This window comes from Chlorocebus sabaeus, chromosome 9 (genome assembly GCF_047675955.1).
Source record: "Chlorocebus sabaeus isolate Y175 chromosome 9, mChlSab1.0.hap1, whole genome shotgun sequence".
NCBI classification, from domain to species: domain Eukaryota; kingdom Metazoa; phylum Chordata; class Mammalia; order Primates; family Cercopithecidae; genus Chlorocebus; species Chlorocebus sabaeus.
In genome coordinates, this window is record NC_132912.1 from 103865073 (window position 1) to 103883936 (window position 18864).

The 18864-nt window shown below is 55.6% G+C and overlaps 1 protein-coding gene across 2 annotated transcripts; it reads left to right on the forward strand.

The window, feature by feature from the left end:
* The first annotated feature begins 9 nt into the window (after positions 1–9).
* TLX1 (T cell leukemia homeobox 1) lies at positions 10–6544 on the forward strand. 2 transcript variants are annotated; one of them, XM_038009477.2, is made up of 3 exons: positions 10–868; positions 2932–3133; positions 5431–6544. In XM_038009477.2, exons 1-3 carry the CDS (start codon positions 43–45, stop codon positions 5432–5434), a joined length of 1032 nt encoding a protein of 343 aa, XP_037865405.1. In that variant the 5' UTR covers positions 10–42; the 3' UTR covers positions 5435–6544. The 2 variants fall into 2 exon arrangements, with proteins under 2 accessions (XP_037865405.1, XP_007962084.2); XM_007963893.3 differs by having other exon boundaries at positions 5454–6544.
* The last annotated feature ends 12320 nt before the right edge of the window (positions 6545–18864 follow it).

The window sequence follows — 18864 nt, forward strand, 5'->3', positions numbered from 1 at the left end:
CCGCGAAGCTCTCTTGCACCGGGCTTTTTCGCCTGGTGATTGATGTCCCAGAGTCAACAGCGAGCGAGCAGCCGGAGCCGGGAAGCAGAAGCCAGAGAGGGGAAGAATACGGCCCCCCTCTCTCCCTCCCCTCCCCCTTCTACTTTAGCCCTTCTGCGCACTTCGCTTCCAAGTCTCCGCGCAGCCAGGAGCCGCTGTTGCCTCCCAGCCCCTGCTAGCTGCCCCCGGAGCCGAGCGCAGCGAGCGCCGCCGCCCGGGCCCCCCAGTGGGGCCGGGGCTAGCATGGAGCACCTGGGACCGCACCACCTCCACCCGGGCCACGCAGAGCCCATCAGCTTCGGCATCGACCAGATCCTCAACAGCCCAGACCAGGGTGGCTGCATGGGGCCCGCCTCGCGCCTCCAGGACGGAGAATACGGCCTTGGCTGCTTGGTTGGAGGCGCCTACACTTACGGCGGCGGGGGCTCCGCGCCCGGGGCTGGGGCTGGAGGCGCGGGGGCCTATGGCACTGGAGGTCCGGGCGGCCCCGGAGGCCCCGGCGGCCCCGGAGGCCCGGCAGGCGGCGGCGGCGCCTGCAGCATGGGTCCGCTGGCCGGCTCCTACAACGTGAACATGGCCTTGGCGGGCGGCCCCGGTCCTGGCGGCGGCGGTAGCAGCAGCGGCGGTGCGGGGGCACTCAGCGCTGCGGGGGTGATCCGGGTGCCGGCACACAGGCCGCTCACCGGAGCCGTGGCCCACCCCCAGCCGCTGGCCACCGGCTTGCCCACCGTGCCCTCTGTGCCTGCCATGCCAGGCGTCAACAACCTCACTGGCCTCACCTTCCCCTGGATGGAGAGTAACCGCAGATACACAAAGGACAGGTTCACAGGTGAGTCCGGCCTGCGCGCATGCCTCGCCTGGCCGCGGCCCGGGCTCTGTGTTACCCTTTCCCCGCCGGCAGGCTCCCCAAAGCCGGTTCTGTGCGCCAGGTCGCCCAGCTCTTCTTGGTGCTTCCCCCAAGTTGAGCCGCCCGCCCGATTCTACATCGCAGACTCGCCATGCTTGAAGAGTTCTCTCAGCCTGGACCCCTCTCTGTCTCCCAAAGGACCCCTGCTCAGAGAAGCTCTCCCTGGTCCCCTCTCGGGATCCCTGGGCCCGGTCAGGCAGAGAAGAAGGCCATAGATTGAGGACCACCTTCTGCAGCTACTCCGGGTCCGGGAATCTTAGAGAAAGGGGTGCAATGTGAACAGTTTCTTCCGTCCTGGCTGCAGTTCTAGGACCGAAGAAGCCAGCCCCAGGATCAGACGCAAGAAAAGAACAGGTTCCCCCACCTTCGGTACCCTACACACATGCACTCCGCGCTCCTAGCTCCGGTGCCCGTGGTGCTGCGGGGCCAGCGGGGGCTCTGAGCTCCAGTAAATCAGCAGAACCAGTGGCCCTTTTTTTCCCAGAGAGGAGGCTTCGTCTGGGAGGATGGCAGCGGGGCATAGCCGCCCAGGACAGCTAGCTTTTCATTTTCGTTCTGTCCGGGCTGCGTGTCCTACCTCGGGCCCAGCCCTATTATCTTGGGCATGAATAATGCACCGGGCAGGCCAGTGATCGGTGGCGGGAGGACTACTCCCGGGACATTAGGTACTAGGTGGTGGCCGCTGCTGCCCTCTCTGCTGCCCACTCCTGCCTTCCTCTGCTGGCCCTGGCTCCCTCTGCTGCTGTTTCTGCTCTGGGCATTCAACTCTCCCTCTGGTGTGGGTCCCTTCCCCTGTTCTCACTTCCTGCTCCCCTTAGGACTCCCTGGATCCCAGACCATGATCCTCCCGTCCCGGCTGGGAAGCAGCCACAAATTGAGCCCAGGTTAGCCAGCTGGCCTTAGAGAGAGGAGGCAGGAGACACTGGCTGCTGCTGGCAGAGACCGGGACTCCTGGGGATCCCCTGGCTCAAGGGCCCAACAGTGGAAGGGGGGTATACATAACTACTTGGGAGAAGCTGCTGAGAGTCAGACACTGGGCCAGGAGACCCCGAGGCACCCCTGACTCCCTGCTTCTGTTCCAGGCAGGAGCACGGTCAGGGAAACTGCTCCTGCAGCTTCTTACCAGACTCTGGGGCCACAGCAGAAGCGGTGTGTGGGCTGGTGTCCTGACGAAGAACAGTTGCTTGGGTCTAGACCTCAGGAAGGGCCCTGGCTGGAGGGGCCCCAGTGCCCCCAACCCAAGTTTTCTCTGGCCTGGGGCAGCAGGGCCTGGTGCCCATCCCATTCCCCACCCAGGCCAGGCCAGTCTTGAAGGGCCTTGCTGGAACCCCAGCCGAGAGTCTACTAATCCTGGGCCTCTGGTGAAAGGTACTCGGTTTAGGGCCTACTTCGGGGCCCTAATACTGTGTCAGGCATGAAGGAGTTTTGAGCGAGTGTATGGTTGTGGCCTTGTGTTGCTCTGTGTCCTGTGTTTTTGTCCCGTGCCTGTGCTTGTCTGGTCCTATTTGGGTGTATAGATCTATGAGTTTGCCCCCGTTGTACGTTGTGTTGGTGTGTGCTGCTGTGGACAGAGGCTCAGGTCGGGTTCCAGAGTCAGGTTCGGTCTCCTACTCTGAGCCTGAAGGTCTGGGGCTGACTGAGGGGAGGAGAGCGTGACCATTAGCTCGCCTTAGACTGCTCCTTGGAGGAGGGGCGGCAGGGAGGTAGTTGGGCTCGCGGGAGCCCGGGGCTAGGGAGGCCTCCGTGGTAGCTGCGAAGGCGGCGTCGGACTGGCGGGCAGGAGGGGGCCGTTTCCCGCCGTGGGCTTGGTGCTGAGGGCTAACGGGAGGATCTCGGCCCTGCTCGTGGGAGTTCAGCTGCTGCGCTCGCTGATTCGCGGGGTGTTGGGCCTGGGACGCTTCCTGACGCTCTGCTGCTTGCCTCTGCCGTCTGTCTGTCTCCCGCTCCAGTGGCCCTCTCACCCTTCACTGTAACACGCCGTATAGGTCACCCCTATCAGAACCGGACGCCCCCCAAGAAGAAGAAGCCGCGTACGTCCTTCACACGCCTGCAGATCTGCGAGCTGGAGAAGCGCTTCCACCGCCAGAAGTACCTGGCCTCGGCCGAGCGCGCCGCCCTGGCCAAGGCGCTCAAAATGACCGACGCGCAGGTCAAAACCTGGTTCCAGAACCGGCGGACAAAGTGGAGGTGAGCAAGCTGGGCGGGCCGGCAGCCCGTGAGCGGTGCGGTCTCAGGCAGCTGTCGGTTCGTGGCCTTTTCTGGTGCGCACACACTTTCTCCGCTCGCGGTTTCTGATCCTTTCGGAGGAGCGAGCTCCCGCTAGGTTTGCGGGTAGCTGGAAGCAACGGAGGCAGGCCGATAGCTGGGATGGAGCTGAAGGGCCCTGGCTGTGTTTTACCAGAGGCTTCAGGGCTTTCTGGCTGGCACACTCTCTGCCGGTGTAGACGCGGCAGGTTTTTTCCGCCACTTTGGCAAACGGGCGGGTTCGTGCACTCCACGCAGTCCAGGCTCCAGGGATCTGTGTGTCCTGGGGAGTTTTTTGTTTGCGCAAACTCTTGCTTATGGAATCCTGCTCTGTCCCGGAGACTGCATGCAGATCGTCCCGCACCTTGTTGCAGCGCTCCAACCGGGCTCTTGGCAGAGGGTCTGGGGGCCCCAGACCGCGGCCGTGTTGACGGTCTCCTCCCCAGACGCCAGGCTTTTGCCCAGACGGTGCCTACCCTGGAAGGAGAAAATCAATCCGCGCCGGCTGCGGCGGGGTTTGGCGGGTCCCACTGAAAGGGGAATCAATTAGGAGCAGATGGGTGTGTGTGAGAAAGAGAATTTTCCCTTCTCCCATAGCCGCAACTCCAGTTACTACGTACTGGGTTTTTTGTTTTGTTTTTTCACATTTACGCTCAAGGACATGAAGCGTCCCCAACACTCCCAAGCAGCCTCCCTCTCCGCGTGCACTGACGCTTTCTCCGGCTGCACCCTCGGGCACGCTGCACCCTCCGGCACGCTGCACCCTCCGGCACATCTGGCCCTTGCCCGCCGGAGTTTCTCCCCTAGCTCAGGCCCAGTGGGGCAGCGCGGGAAAGTCTGGGCGAAGTCGGCGGCGCCGAGACGGGCGGGCCTTGGGGCAGGAGGAAGGAATTGGAGTTTCCTCTTTTTCTGAACGAAGGCGAGGAATCTGCCTGGGATTCCGCCTACGGGGCCACAAAGGAAGCCGTGGTCCCGCGATTCTACCGCACCCCACAGCATTCCTGCCGCTGGGGAAGGAGTGGGGGATGCCGCCTCAGACCTTGGAACGCTAAAGAGGGAGCCAGGGCTAGCTCAGGAGTTGGGGGGGACTCCGGTTTCCAAGGCCTACTGAGGGCTGCGGGCCTAGGGGAGGAGAGGCAGCCTGGCAGGCCTCCCAGAGAGAGGGGCACAGAGAAAGAAAGAGGCAGGCAAAGAGAGAAACTGAAACACAATCAGTTTCAGGGGTGGGAAGGGATAGGGAGCCCGCTGAAGGAAAAAAAAAGAGGAAAACAGCCTACAGAAGTCTTATTTATGTATAATAAAGAAAAGCAATGGATGACTGAAATCAACATTTTCTTTTCAAACAAATTCCTTTAATTCAGAGAGAACCAAGTGGGTGGGGAGGAGAGAAAATGAGAGAGAAGACACAAAGCATAAAAGAGAAATATTCAGGCCGTTTGAAATGCAGGGGAAAAGGGAAAGACGAAAGACAGAAAGATACACAGTCAAGAAAAGGCGGCCCAGAGCAGGTCAGCAGCCGCTGCTGAAAGAGGCCCTTGCAGGCTTCGCATGGCTTCATCGATCGCCTACAAATTGCTTCTGAAGGCCCCGGGGACTCCCATTAGGTCTGTCCACCTTAGAGACAGACGTTTGATCTCAGTTGACAGGGTGGAGGGGAGGCATTAAATGGAATAAGTGAGTCATTGCCTCCCTGAACTGCCTCAGAGGAAGCCAGTGGGTCCAGCAGGAGCCCCTGCAGGGCACAGGGCTCCACACAGAAGGCCCAAGGCCTAGAAGACATTCGCAGAGAGAGGGAGGCAAGAGACATCTCGCAGAGCAGATCATAGCCGCTGGTCCTTGCCTCTCTACCCTGGACTTGTGGGTAGGGTGAGGGCCCTCCGGCTTGGAATGGCACCTGGTCTCCCTCAGGGCGGGGGGCGGGGGGGGAGGCGAGATGCCATCCTACCCCTGGCTGCCCCTTGTGAGGCCTGCGGGGTGTGGGCGCTGCTCGTGGATGCGGAATCCCAGCTGTTTGGGCCTCGCAGACTTTCCCACCCCTCCTTCTCTGGGATACCTTGGCTCCATCCGCTTTGGGGTTTCTAGTCTTTGTTGGAGTCAGGACTCTCAAAAGAAGGGAACGCATTATAGGGGCCCAAACTGGATTTGGGGACTGCAAAGGCGAGCAGCGCTCGTTCAGTTTATCTCCTGGGAACTCACCCGGAGCTGGGCACACGCGGGAGCCGGGTCGGTGCTCCTGGCAGGTAACGGCTTGTTCCCGGTGCAGACGGCAGACTGCGGAGGAACGGGAGGCCGAGAGGCAGCAAGCGAACCGCATCCTCCTGCAGTTGCAGCAGGAGGCTTTCCAGAAGAGCCTGGCACAGCCGCTGCCCGCCGACCCTCTGTGCGTGCACAACTCATCGCTCTTCGCCCTGCAGAATCTGCAGCCATGGTCTGACGACTCGACCAAAATCACTAGCGTCACGTCGGTGGCGTCGGCCTGCGAGTGAGCCTGCCCATTCTGCCCTGTGGGACCCCAGGGCCACTCAGGGGTCACTGAGGCCTGAGACCCAGGACTCCTCCCCACCTTTCCTGGCCTCAGACTGCACCCAGGAGGGGAACACTGCCCTCCCACGGCACCGAAGGGCCCCCACATTTGTGCCGACACTGTTCTCTCTTTGGTGGAAGAAGAGCTCAAGGGATAAGGACACGCGCCCCCCTCCCAGACGCGTCCCGCACCCATCTGAACTGTTAAGAAATCTGTGTTTTTGTTTATTTCATTTTATTTTAATTTTTAACGTGGGATTCAGAGAGAGGCAAGGGAGGTAGGGGAGGAGGAGCTTCTTAGGTCTCCAGGGCTATCATCTGAATTTGCCCTGGGAAACCCCTTCTCTGTGACCCACTTCTCATCACACACATGGAAACCCATAGGCCCACGCAGAGGTGGTGTCACTGTCCCTCCTGGTGTCACCCCAGAGCCACACATGGGCATCTATGGCAGAGTGTCATACAGACACAGGGTCACAGTGTTTACATATTGGACCTCACGATCAGACACAGGTCACAGGTGACACACACTCATCCTGAACGGCATGGCACTCCCTCCAGCACAAACACAAGGTCAAGGCCACACTGTGGCACACTACACCATACACGACAGCCACAACAGCCTCATTTGGTCTGCCAGGCCCCTACCACACATCCCAGTCCAACCCAGGTATGCACAGATTTTCACATAAATGCAGCCCATTTCTCCAGAATCCATTTGGGGGGTGGGGTGTTAAGTTATGCACTTATAAGGTGTTTTCTGTGTAACCATTTTATAAAGTGCTTGTGTAATTTATGTGGAAAAAATAAATAAAAGCCTCCGGATCCGGAGTCAGGGCTGCCTGCTCCTTGTGGACCCTAGCATCCTTCAGCTACTTGGGTTTGGTGTGAGCTGATGCTTCAGGGGCAGCCCTTGGTATCTGAACTTGAGAGACATGTTGAGGAGCAGGACCCTAAGGCTCTGGAGAGAGGAAAGGAGGAGGACAGATGGAGAGAAGGCAGAGTTGAGGAGAGCAGGGAGAGTCAGGCTCTCCTGGGATTGCCAGTGCCTGAGAGGATATGGATTTCTTTGGATGTGAGAGTCCTGTGTGTGTGTGGGGGGGGGGGGGGGGTGTTTGTGATAATGTGAGCAATCAGCAATGTGAACAAATAGTGAATATTTGTAATGGTATTTAAGTGTATAATTATGTCTGCAATTCTTGCATGTAAATGCTTGTTTCTGCTTAAGTTGCAAATCGAAACTATCATTGAATGCATGGGCTTGTAGTGGTGTGTGTGTGTAACCGTATGCGAATGAGACTGTTTCTTTTTGGGTAATTGTGTTATCAACCATTGTTTGTGATTATGTATGAATCGTGTTAATATTTGGGAGAATATGTGTTAGTTTCTCTTTGTAAATCTATTTTTCTGTGAAATATGTGACTGCTTCTGAAGTGGATCATCTTGAATTTTACGGATGTAATTGTGTGTGAGATGTAATCATGTGTGAGCTGTGCATTTTCCCTGTATTTACTTGTGTGTGACAGAATGTAATTGGGGGAGTAAATGCAGTGGGGAGTGTGGATCATTGTGGGAGACCATCACTGCAGGTGGGCAGGTGTGGTTCTGTATGAGTGTGTGTAATTGTGCGCTGATGGTGTATGTGTTGGTGGGAGTCTGATGTGCGATACCCAGATACATTGTGGTGGGACCAACGTCTGCTGAAGATTTGGGGCTCTAGACGCTTACCCAGCAAGCTGCAGAGACTAGAGCACATTGAATCAGAAATTAGGGCCAGGATCCTCTCTGGTGCTCTAAGTGGGACCTACCAGTTCCCAGCACTAGCCTGGCCTAGGAGGGATCTAAAGAACTGACTTTCTGGGGACCTCCAGGGAGCCCCCAGACCACCCTTGCCAGACCTGCAGCCACAGTACACATGCACACAAGCATAATAACAGCCAGTCCCCAGCCTCTTCGAACTATCCTAGACAAGACTGACTTGGGTCTGCTTTTCTGGAAGAAGCTGGGTGGTGGAGGGTCTAGAGAACTCATCACCCTAGGGGTGAGTTGAAATGGAGGGATAAGAGGCTTTTTCTCTGGCATGGGACAGTGAGAGAACTTTTCAGCTGGAAAGTAGAAGTTCGTGGTGTGGGGGCCCCTGGAAGCTGTGCAGAAGTGTTTGCGGGACACTGAGGGTGGGGAGCCACCCTAACCGTCACAGCCACTGTCCCCGTCAGAGCCACTGTCCCCCATACCTGCCCCTGCCATGGGGGCTGTGACACAGGTCGTGAGCACAGCAACTTCCCATCCCAGCAAGCCCATGGGGAAGTTCGGCTGAGTGGAGGATGGGCTTGGTCATCCACCCCCTCACCTGGGGTCCCCTGAGATATCCGCATGAGAGGGGGCTTCTGTCACTCATTTTGTGTAGACATGAAGAAAAGAGAAAAAAGGGAGGCTTCAGGGTCCGAAGACAGCGGCCAGCCATTCCGCGCCATCCCCACAGGCCCGCAGAGTGCCCAGGCTGGGCCCTGACGAGCTGTGTGGGGGGGGTAGTGAGAACGTTCTGGCGGCAGCGCCGGGTCTGCTGCAGGTCTCCCGCATTCACCGGCCATGGCACCCAGCGCCAGGCCGCGCAAAATCCAGAAGTAGCCTCCAGAACCTCAGAAGTCGTCTCCCTCTATCTGGGCAGGTCTGCTCTCCCCTCTGCTCCCGCAGGACTGGAGCCACCGAGCCCGCGCCTTCTTCGCGGGGTGCGGTTTCTCTCCTCTTTTGGACTCAAGATCAATGCTTCCCGGCTGCGCGATCCCACAGCAGGACCCCAGGGGAGACTGCCGCCTTCTTCCCGCCTCCCAGTTTCCCAAGACCGCCTCTAGAGGCTGCTGTGTCCGGAGAACCCCGAGCATTTTCTGGACACAGCCTAACAGAAGAACGGAGGTTGGGTGGGGAGAGGCTGGCCGGCCCAAACACAGCAGCCCCAAGCTGGCTCCCAAACCTGGGCTCTCCAACCCTTCTCCCATCCCCTCTTGAGCAAAGTTAGGCCCAACACCGCTGTCCCCCAAAACGCCTCCTACCCTCCCTCCCACTCACCCCCCATCTTCAGGAACGTCATAGGGCTCACACTCACAAACCGCAGAGAGCACATGCAGGCCGGAGCCCTCAGCCCGCAGCTTCGGACCCTGTCCAGCTCCACCCGGACTCGCGCAGAAGCGGACATTCCGAAAGTTGGGACAATCCCAGCGCTGGGGCCTAGGGCGCCCAGGGCGGGCGGCCTTTGAGCTTCCCAGATGCCGCTCGCCTGCTCCCAGCGCTGCTCGGCCGCCTGCGGCCCGGGTCGTGCACTTTCAGCGGGGCCCCGCTGACGCTCCCGCCCTTGGGCTAGGCCTCCCGGGGGTGCCAGACTCCCGGGGACGCTGGGACCCGTGGCGCGGCTGGACACGCAGGACTCCCGTCTCTTCGCCCGAAATTCGTTGAGACCGAATCTCAGTGGATCCCGGGTCCGCCGAGCGCCGCCGCCAGGGAGAAAGGCCTGGGTGGGCGGGGGTGGGCGGCTGGACCCGTAAACTCCGTCCCACGTGGGGCGGAGGCTGGAGGGGAGGGGGCCTGCGAGAGTCACAGTCAAGGCCAACTACTCACAACAGAAAGCTCGAAACTCTTCCTCCCCTGCCGGAAATGACCGGTCTCTGTTCAGAAATAAAAAAAGAACTATCGGAATAATTGTGTGTAGAGGTGCCGGGAGAGAAGGGGAATTAACAAACCTGTCTGCGCAGAAAGGCCGGCTTCCTTCCTTGGCTTGAGACCCGACGGCAATCACCAAATTCCTGTGGCCAGCGAGCCCTGCCGCTCAGATCTGGCCCTGTGGCTGAGTGGGTGGCGGCCCCAGGGCTGGGGTCCTAGAGGCCCTGTGCAGTGCGGTGGGAGGCACACAGAGAATCTGGCTCAACCTGTTAACTATAATAGCGGCTTTGTGTGGCTGCATCTGTGCTTGGGGGCTGTGTGGCACCTCCTGAGCACTGACTACCCTGTGGTGGCTCCTCTACCAGGCAGTTGTGGGGTTTGCCCTGGGCACAGGACTCAGATGGGTGCCCTAACTGTGGGACGACTGACTCGCAGGTGGGCAAGGTAGGTTTCAGGTGCTTGAGACAACTAAGCAAGGACCTCCAGCCAGCTAAAGCAGCTGGGACTCAGCTGCCAGGCTTCAGGGCAGCAGGGAGGCTGTGGCCCTGGGGCTGCCCTGAGGGCCCTTCAGCTCAGGTGCCAGAAAAGATCTCCTCTCTCATGCTTTACTCCTTCTGCTGCCCTCATGCCCACTTTCACATCTATGTCACTCCCACACAGCCCCCCAGTCCTGCTTCTTCCCAGGGCCCCCAGACCCTCCAGATCAGCTCAGAGTTTGAAGTCCCACAGCCAGGCTGTTGCCAAGCAATTGGCAGGTTCCCTGCGTGGCTCGAAAGGGCCCATCCAATGCCTTCTGCCCGCATTCAGCCCTGGCCTGGTTGGCCCAGGGAAGCCCCTCCCACCCAGGAACCCTCACCTGGATTTCTTATCCTGGAGAATCTGATAGGAACAGGCTAAGCAGAGGCTGGAGTCAGGTCAGGTTTTCCAAGGACCTCAGAGCAGACTCCAAAGACTGGTTGCGCATGATGGGGGTGAGGGGTGGCAGGTTGGGGTGTAAGGAAGGGCTGGGTGAGTTCCAGAGAGTGGTGGGTTACCTACATTGTGTCGAGGGGTGGGTACAATTCACATGCCCCCGCTCACAGCCTGCATTGCTGGGTACAACCTCACATACCTCCTTCAACTATGCAACAATCAGGGTGTGCAATGTTACACGAGGGGAGCTACAAGTGTGCAGTGCCAGGCACACATACAGCCTTCACTTCTGGCTCAAGCTCACACCCGACCAGGCCAGCTCCTGTAGGTGGTTACCTCTGGACACCCCTCCTCTCCTTCCCTCTTCCCCCTCTCCCTAATAGAGGGGAATCTAACTCCATTCCCAGCTGGCCTGGGGGTGGGGGTTGTCTTAGGAGCTGGCTTCAGGTTCCAGCCCCGCAGCTCAGGTGGTAACAGAACCCCATGGGCCTGAGGCTGAGCTTGGGGATAGCAGCAGCCACCCTAGATACTGGCTGAGGGCCCTAGCAAGGCCCAGAAGGTCCAGCGGCCGCCACTGCCTGCCCAGAGCCTGGGGAAATCTGGCCTCCTTGTGTGTGAGAAGATTGTGAGGGGTGCGGGGCGGGGAATGGAGGGGCTTCCACTGCGTGCCTCCTTGGAGAAAGGCTTGGGTGGGAGCTGCTCCTGCCCCTCCTGTTTTCTGCCCTACGAACCCAGAGCCCACATTTCTTTGGTTGCTGACGGAGGAGCCAAAAGACCCAAAAGCTGGAGGCCGCGGCAGCGATTCAGCAGCCACCCAGAAGTGGGAACCGGACCTGGGACTTGGTCACAGAAGCCCAGAACGAGTGAGTTACGGGCGCCCTCTAGGGGCCGCGCGTGGCAAGGCGCTTCGAGCCGAGGCTCTGGGAGTTTGTATTCTCCGTGGCACCCTCGGAAATGCAGTGGCGGTTGTTACTGAATGGGTTGGACAATACGAATGGTAATCATACTAGCAAACAATGTTATGGAGCATATGCTGTGTGCCAGGCACTGCACTATGCTTTAAGAGTACTAATTCATGCCTAGCAACCACCTTATGAGGTAGTGGTATTTTTATCCCTACTTTATACATAAGGAAAATTGAAGTTTAAAGAGGTTAAGCAGGGGCCGGGAGCTGTGGCTTACGCCTGTAATCTCAGCAGTTTGGGAGGCCGAGACGGGTGGATCACTTGAGGCCAGGAGTTCCTGATCAGCCTGGCCAACATGGTGAAACCCCGTTTCTACAAAAATACAAAAATTAGCCAGACGGACGTGGCGGCAGGCGCCTGTAATCCCAGGTACTACAGAGGCTGAGGCAGGAGAATCGCTTGAACTGGGGAGGCGGAGGTTAAGCAGCTTGCCTGAGAGCCCGCGGCTGGTAAACAGTGAGGCCAGCATTCCAACCATGAGGTCTAACTCTGGAGACAGGGTCCTTGAGAGGGATGGCCGAGTCCTGGGATGTCATGTATTTAGTGAGAACTGGAGATGAGACCCTACCAGACTCCTGTCAGATTTGGAGGGAGCTCTTAGTCTAGAGGTGGGCAGGATGTTTGCCCTCTAGAGCTCTGGGAAAATTGCCTTCAGTCCCATCCAGTCTACTGGAACCTTCCTCCTCGTGAGGCGTGAGGGGCCTGGCTTCCAGGCCCCACTGTGCCAGGCCTCTGAGGCCACCCCCTCCTCCCCTGCACCGACTGCAAGCCTACACTCTAGGTCTTCCCAGCAGGGCTTAGAGCGTTGCAGGATTAGAAGGGGGTTCCATGCCCTTTCACCTCTTCCCCTCCCTCCTCTGGGTCAAGAAGGTGGGAGGACTCAAACTGGCAGAAAGTTAAAAATAGAAGCCAATGAATCACACTTCATTAGATAAAGGAACAGAGAACCAGAAAGGAAAATCCTTCCTCTCCTTGTTCATCTGGTCCTGGACTGGAGAATGCGGGGGTGGGGGCGGTGAGCTGAGGTGGGTAGGAGGGTGAGACTTGAAGGTCAGGGAGTTACCAGAGGTTTTCATGGTGACCTCTCAGTGTGATTCAATCAAACTACAAAAAGAAAGAGCATGGCAGGCCAGGCTTGGTGGCTCACACTTAGAATCCCAGCACTTTGGGAGGCCAAGGTGAATCGCTTGAGCCCAGGAGTTCGAGACCAGCCTAGGAAACATGACGAGACCACCCCCAGCTATATATTTAGGCTGGGCATGGTGGCACATGGCTGTAGTCCTAGCTACTCTGAAGGCTGAGGCGGGAGGATTGCCTGAGCCTGGGAGGTCAGGGCTGCAATGAACTCTGATAGTGACACTATACTCTAGCCTGGGTGACAGAGTGAGACTTTATAAGAAAGAAAGAAAGAAAAAGAAAGAAAGAAAGAGAGAGAGAGAGAGAGAGAGAGAAAGAAAGAAAGAAAGAAAGAAAGAAAGAAAGAAAGAAAGAAAGAAAGAAAGAAAGAAAGAAAGAAAGAAAGAAAAGATCTTTTGGTATTGTTGAAACTGCTTCAGGCATCAAGGTCTTAAACTACTTCCCCACGTCTAAGATCTAATCCTAGGATTTTAAAGTTGCCTGCCAAATATGACTTGTAATCTTGTTTTATTTTCTTAAGAGCATTTTTCCATTTTGTTTAAATAAATGAAAAACAGTGACACATGTAATACCCCCTTCTGATAGACTGTTTTGGCTTTTCTTTTTCCCAGAGCATTGATAAGATGTTTTAGACTGCTCTGTCCACATGCCACAGGACTCACCAATCCCAGTGTTTTATGTCCTGCTATTTTCCCTGTTCCTGGCACTGCTCCTCTGATGCCAGTTCCCCTCTCCTTCTGCACCTTTCCTCTTCCAAAACCCCTCTTTCAGTCCCAAGGAGCTGTTGAAGTGTCTTTGAAGATCAGCCTAAGTGTTAAGCCTGGCTTCTTTGCTGTCCAACCTCAAGTAAGTTCATTAAGTTTTAGGATCTTGCAATTTCCTCACCCATATTACAGGGCCAACCTGTAATTAACCTGGATTAAGGGGATTTAGAAGATAACTCAGGTAAAAGAGCTTGGCTCTTCACAGATGCTCCAGGAATGGCACAGAGCACCCCAAGGTGTTGTGGCCTGGGTTTTCCACCCTCAGGACTTGCTGGGGCCCTCAGGGTGGGTCCTACAAATCTCAGGGCATCTACCCTCTGCACCTCATTCCCAGACCCTCAATTTCTGGAGGGAAGTTGAGGGGCAGCTTTCCCTTACCTTTGGCCTAGGGAATCTCAGGATCACATGCAATTACCCTGCTGTCAGGTGGCCACACCTGATTGCACAGACTGGGGAGGCCTGTCCCACAGGTTCATAGGAAAATGCATAGGGGTTTCATGGTCCCTCACCATTCACTTGCCATCAGAGAAAAACGGCCCCTGCACATTGGCACACCTGTTCACAAAGCCAGCCATGAAAACTCAGACACACAGTTGTATTCTTGTACCCATTTTGGGAATCAGAGGCTTCATGTCTGCAGGCTTTGACTTCTCTCCCTTTCCCATCTCAGGCCAGAAATTGGGCGCTTCCTGGTCAGCGCAGCGGTGGTCTGATTATTGTGGTTATTGCCCTGGGGCGAATTCTGCAGAGGAGTGGGTAAAGGAATATGGAGGGACTGATTTACTAACCCTACAGAAGCCCCAAGGTTTCCAGTGCCTGTGGGACTCCATTCAGCCTGGGCTCTGCAGGACTGGCTTCTCTCCCTCGACCTAAGGTCGAGCAGGGGGGTAGGAGTGTCTGGGTGGGAGATGGGCTGAAGAAGCAGATCTTTGGAAGGCCTGGAGTCTTTGGTTGCACTAAATGAGCAGAGCCTCCAGTTCCGGGGAGCTGCTCCTAGCCATCCCTGAGCCTTCCGCCCTGGGGTGGGTTCTACTGTCCCCTCCGCACAGCAGCCCTATGTCCTGGCTTTTCCTGGGGTGTCACCTCCAGAAGAAGCCAAGCACAGACGTTCACAGGGATCCACTGAGCTCCTGAGTTGCCAAGGGACACCTGCATGGAGGTGCCAGGCCATGCGCTGGAGACAGCCGTAAGTGAGAAAAACTCGCTTCCCTCCAGCCTCACTGTGCCCAGGCCGCCCTGTGAGCCCTGCAGCAAGCTGGTGGGGGGCGGGGGGAGGGCTTGTTAGTAAATGACCCAGAAGCGCCCCACCCCACACCCCGCCACAGGGACTTGTCCGGGCCGGGCTAGATGCCAAGATGCCATTCACCAGATTTGTGAAAATACGAGAAATCCGCTCTCATTTTGAAGCCCGGCCCCACCGGCATCCAGGAGGCCGAATATAAACCTCTTCCGGAGGGAAGGGACATCTTGCACCGTCGCCCTACAAATCTGGCCCTCTAGGGTGTGGAAGAGTGCGGCGGAGATGCAGGGAAAAACACACAGCCCGTAGCCGTAGCTGTCTGCTTGGCTCTGACCAGTCCCCAGCCTCCACTCAGCTTGGACTCCAGACCAGGGCTCCGCGGGGGGTGGTGCGACTCTAACCCCACGGTCGCCACAGCAGCTGGAGAATTCGGCCAAACCTGACTCTCCAGAGGCGAGGGCTCCGCCTGAATGCGTGGAGCAGCGCTCACAGAGCTGCCAGGGAACCGGCCCCGCCGCGCTCTCCTGGACTGCGGAGGCGGCCTGAGAGGTGGCGCCCCCGTTCTCGGCAGAGAAGGGTTGACTCTTCATTCCTGCGCTTCAGGGCCACATGTCCCAGGCGGGTTGAGCCTCAGTGATGTCTGCCGTTGGGTTCGCTTGTGGACCATCCCTTCCTGGGACACCAGACCCGGGCCAGGGCCTCCAGGACGCCTGGGTCTCGCACCCCTTGCTTTTCCCGACGGGCTCCCGGAGTCTCATTTCTAGAAATGGTTCGGGACTTCGTGACTGTGCGGAGGCCGCGCCAGGGCTCCGAGGGCACCACATAGGGCACCAGGCCCTTCCCAGCTCAACCTGGGCCCGCCGCGGCAGTGAATTGGCGCCTGCCGATTGCGCGGCAGAGACTGACGAGCAGCGCTCTGCTGGAGCCAACCCGGCACCGCGCAGCGCCCAGATCCGGAGCCCCCAGCAGGAGAAGGCAGGCGCTAGGAAAGCGTGAAAGGGCTAGGTCCTTTGGGTCAGGATTTGCCCTGCGACCGGAAGATGGGGCGCACGGTTCCAAAGCGCGGATTTCGAAGACGAGAACCTGGAAGGAGAAACACACACTCCCCCTGCCATCCTCCTTGAGTTCTCTTGCCCAACCCACAGCCTCCCTGAAGGATCCGGGCAAGGGCAAGGCCACGAGAGCTCAGGCGCTGTTAATTTCCGTTGAGGAGAAAGCACCCTGGGGTCCCTGTCACATGGAAATTCCCTGTGGCAGTGCTGTGAGCTTCATCACAGTAGGCCCTGCAACTCCCTCTGCACTTCTTTGGAATCTCCAGGAGTTGGGGGGGCGGGCCGAGGAGCTAACCCAGCCCTGGCTCCTCCTCCCCAGGGAGCCGAAACTTCTCTACTTCTCTGACTTTACGGTCCTTGGAGGCAGGGTAGGGGTTCAGGGGACTGATTCCTTTGGATTTCTGGGCGACAGGTCTGGCAAGTCAATAACCACCCCAGTTGTCCTGACAAACATGTCTTCTTGGTGATCAGAGTCCATAAAATAGGCGTGTAGGAAACGGTGTCCCCTACAACCAATACGGAGACAGAAGCCCCTCTCCCCTGTATAAGGTTTAGAGAGTGCTTCTCCACCCTGGACTGCAGAGAATACTTTCTTCCCTTGAGTCTTTGATTTTCTGCAGCCCCTCAGTGTGTGGAGCCTGAGTCCAGCTAACCCGAGAAGAAAAATGAACTGATTCCAGGGATAGTCAGTAGTTTACAGGATCAACAGGAAGGCTGAGGAATTAAGGAACATCAGTTTCAGGAAGCACAGGAAAGCTTGCTTAGGGCACTGCTGCTAGCACCGCAGTGGCTAGACTCTGGCACGAACATCACTGAGAGTAATTTCCTAACCTTTCCTCCATCTTCACTTCACTCCCTCAAGATTCAAAAGTTATGGAGTATCATTTGATGATACTAAGAGTAGGACATGTGTCCAGGCACTAGTTGTCAGAGATGGGAGGGAAGAGCATAGTCCCTTAGACCTCCATACTAAAAGCTAAAACTATTCCAACAATATTTACCCTGTTTGAGAACAGTCTCCCTATCAGGAAGGGTTCAGATGTTAGGTTAAAAAAGGGTGGGGGGACCCATCTGAGGGGCCCACCCCTTTGGCTGCCCAATATCCACATATTCCTTTCTTCTCAAATGTACAGCCTTTTCCTCCACAAAATGCTCCCACCTAACGTTATGCTACTGTCACTCATTACAGAAAATGTATTCAACTTTCGTGACAATCCAAAGCCTCATAACTCTAAGTTCACTACCTTTGTTCTCTTCCTTCTCTAGTTCTATTGGAATCTGGTCTCAATATTCTGTAACTTGTGGATTAGACTAAATTGTAAAGCTAATAATCATCACACATAATAATGTAATAGTGGCCAGGCATGGTGGCTCACGCTTGTAATCCCAAGCACTTTGGGAGGCCGAGGCAGGCAGATCATTTGAGGATGGGAGTTCGAGACAAGCCTGGCCAACATGGTGAAACCCCATCTCTACTAAAAATACAAAAAAAAAAAAAAAAAAAAGAAAAAATTAGCCGAATGTGGTGGCAGGCGCCTGTAATTCCAGCTACTCGGAAGGCTGAGGCAGGAGAATCACTTGAATCCAGGAGGAGGCAGAGGTTGCAGTGAGCGGAGATCATGCCATTGCAATCTAGCCTGGGCAACAAGAGTGAAACTCTGTCTCAAAAAAAAAAAAAAAGTAATAATAATACAATCACAAGGGAATAAGAACTGGAAGAAAATGCATGAAATTAAAATATAAACTGTCTAATACGACAACAGGTCAGGAAGTAAAAGCCTTTGTCTCTTTTTTGCATATTTGGTATTCATGACATCCTTCCTCCCTTTTCCATTCTGTTTCTTTTGCCTTCAGGCAGCACCTGGGCTGGTTTGGGTTCTTTATACTGGAGAGAGCCAAGCCTTTGTTCCGGAGGGATCTGAGCCCTTGCTGGTCCTGGCTAGAAAGGGCTGTCATGGTCTTCCATTAACATTTAGCCCTGGACATAACAGCACTACAAGGGACCCCAAGGGAGCCCTGTGATTCCATGAATACTCCTTTTTGCCCCTTTGTGTAGGAAAAAATTCTACTTGTGTAGGAACAAATTCTACTTGAATCACTCTAGCCAATTACATAGCTCCCTTAACCTTGCTCATCCATTGACAGGAGCAACCAGAAGTGACCAGGTAAGAATTTCTGCTCCCATTTCAGTGAAAACATTGTTTCTCTTGGTGGGAACTTTCTTCCCTTGGGGACTCTAACTCTGATATAGCAGAAACAAGAGTCACAGAAAGTGAGGGGGTCACTGGGGACTTGTAGAAGGTATTGTCCTCTCTTTTTGGGGTCATACAATCAGGCTATGGGGGAAATAGCAAATATTAAGTACTAGCTCATAGCATATGTTTCATCCTGAAGCACTGCACCACACTATCGTAAAGTACAAACCAGGCTATTCTAATAACACAGTGTCCAGAAATACAGTGGCTCAAATAAGATATAAATTATTTTTTCTCTTGCATCCAGGAAAGACAGATAGCTCTGCTCTGTGAAGGCATCGGGAGGCCCAGGCTAGTGAGGAAGCTTTGCCATTCTCCACAGCCACCTTCCACACTTGTGTCAATCCTTGACAGAAAGAAGGAAAGGGGGCAGCAACTCCAAGCAACCTCTTTAAGAAGATGACCGCAAAGTTGTGCGTATTTCAGTTACATTCCATTGAGAAGAGCTAACTGCAGGGGAGGCTGGGAAATGTAGGCTGTAGGTGAATCTAGTGGATATTGGCCTGTTGTTTAAACTGCAAAATGAATTCTTGTCAACAGCAATGTTGTGTGGAAAACTAGACAATTATAAGGCCATAGATGAATGTATTAGCAGAAGCTTGATGCTCAGAAAAGGCATGTACAAGCCTACCACCAGATACTCATTGGTGCTCCTGGAGTTATGGTATAGAGGCACCAGTGAGGTATCTGGTGGTAAGTTTCTACACGATAGGGGCCTTGAAGCTGATCCCAGTTCCTGGCAAATTGGTTAATTTTGCAGTAAGGTTAGACTTGGGAGATGTTGAGTTTATGCATAGCTTTCTTTCCTCTTGGTCTTGGGCATATTTCTAATCCCAGCTACTTGGGAGGCTGAGGCAGGAGAATTGCTTGAACCCGGGAGGCAGAGGTTGCCGTGAGCCGAGATTGTGCCACTGCACTCCAGCCTGGGAGACAGAGCAAGACTCCATCTCTGAAATTAAAAAAAAAAAAAAAACAATAAAAAACCTTTACAGGTTCCTTTCAGGGTATAATGTTTCTTTCTGACGTTGTTACTTTAGATCAGGCTGATTTTAATGATGTAAGAGCACTTATCAAGTTTGAGCAGCGGGGAGTCCAGGTTTCTTTCATTTATCTGCTCCTTTGAACAGAACCACCTCCAGATGCTAGAACCAACCTTAGACTCTTTGGCAGGT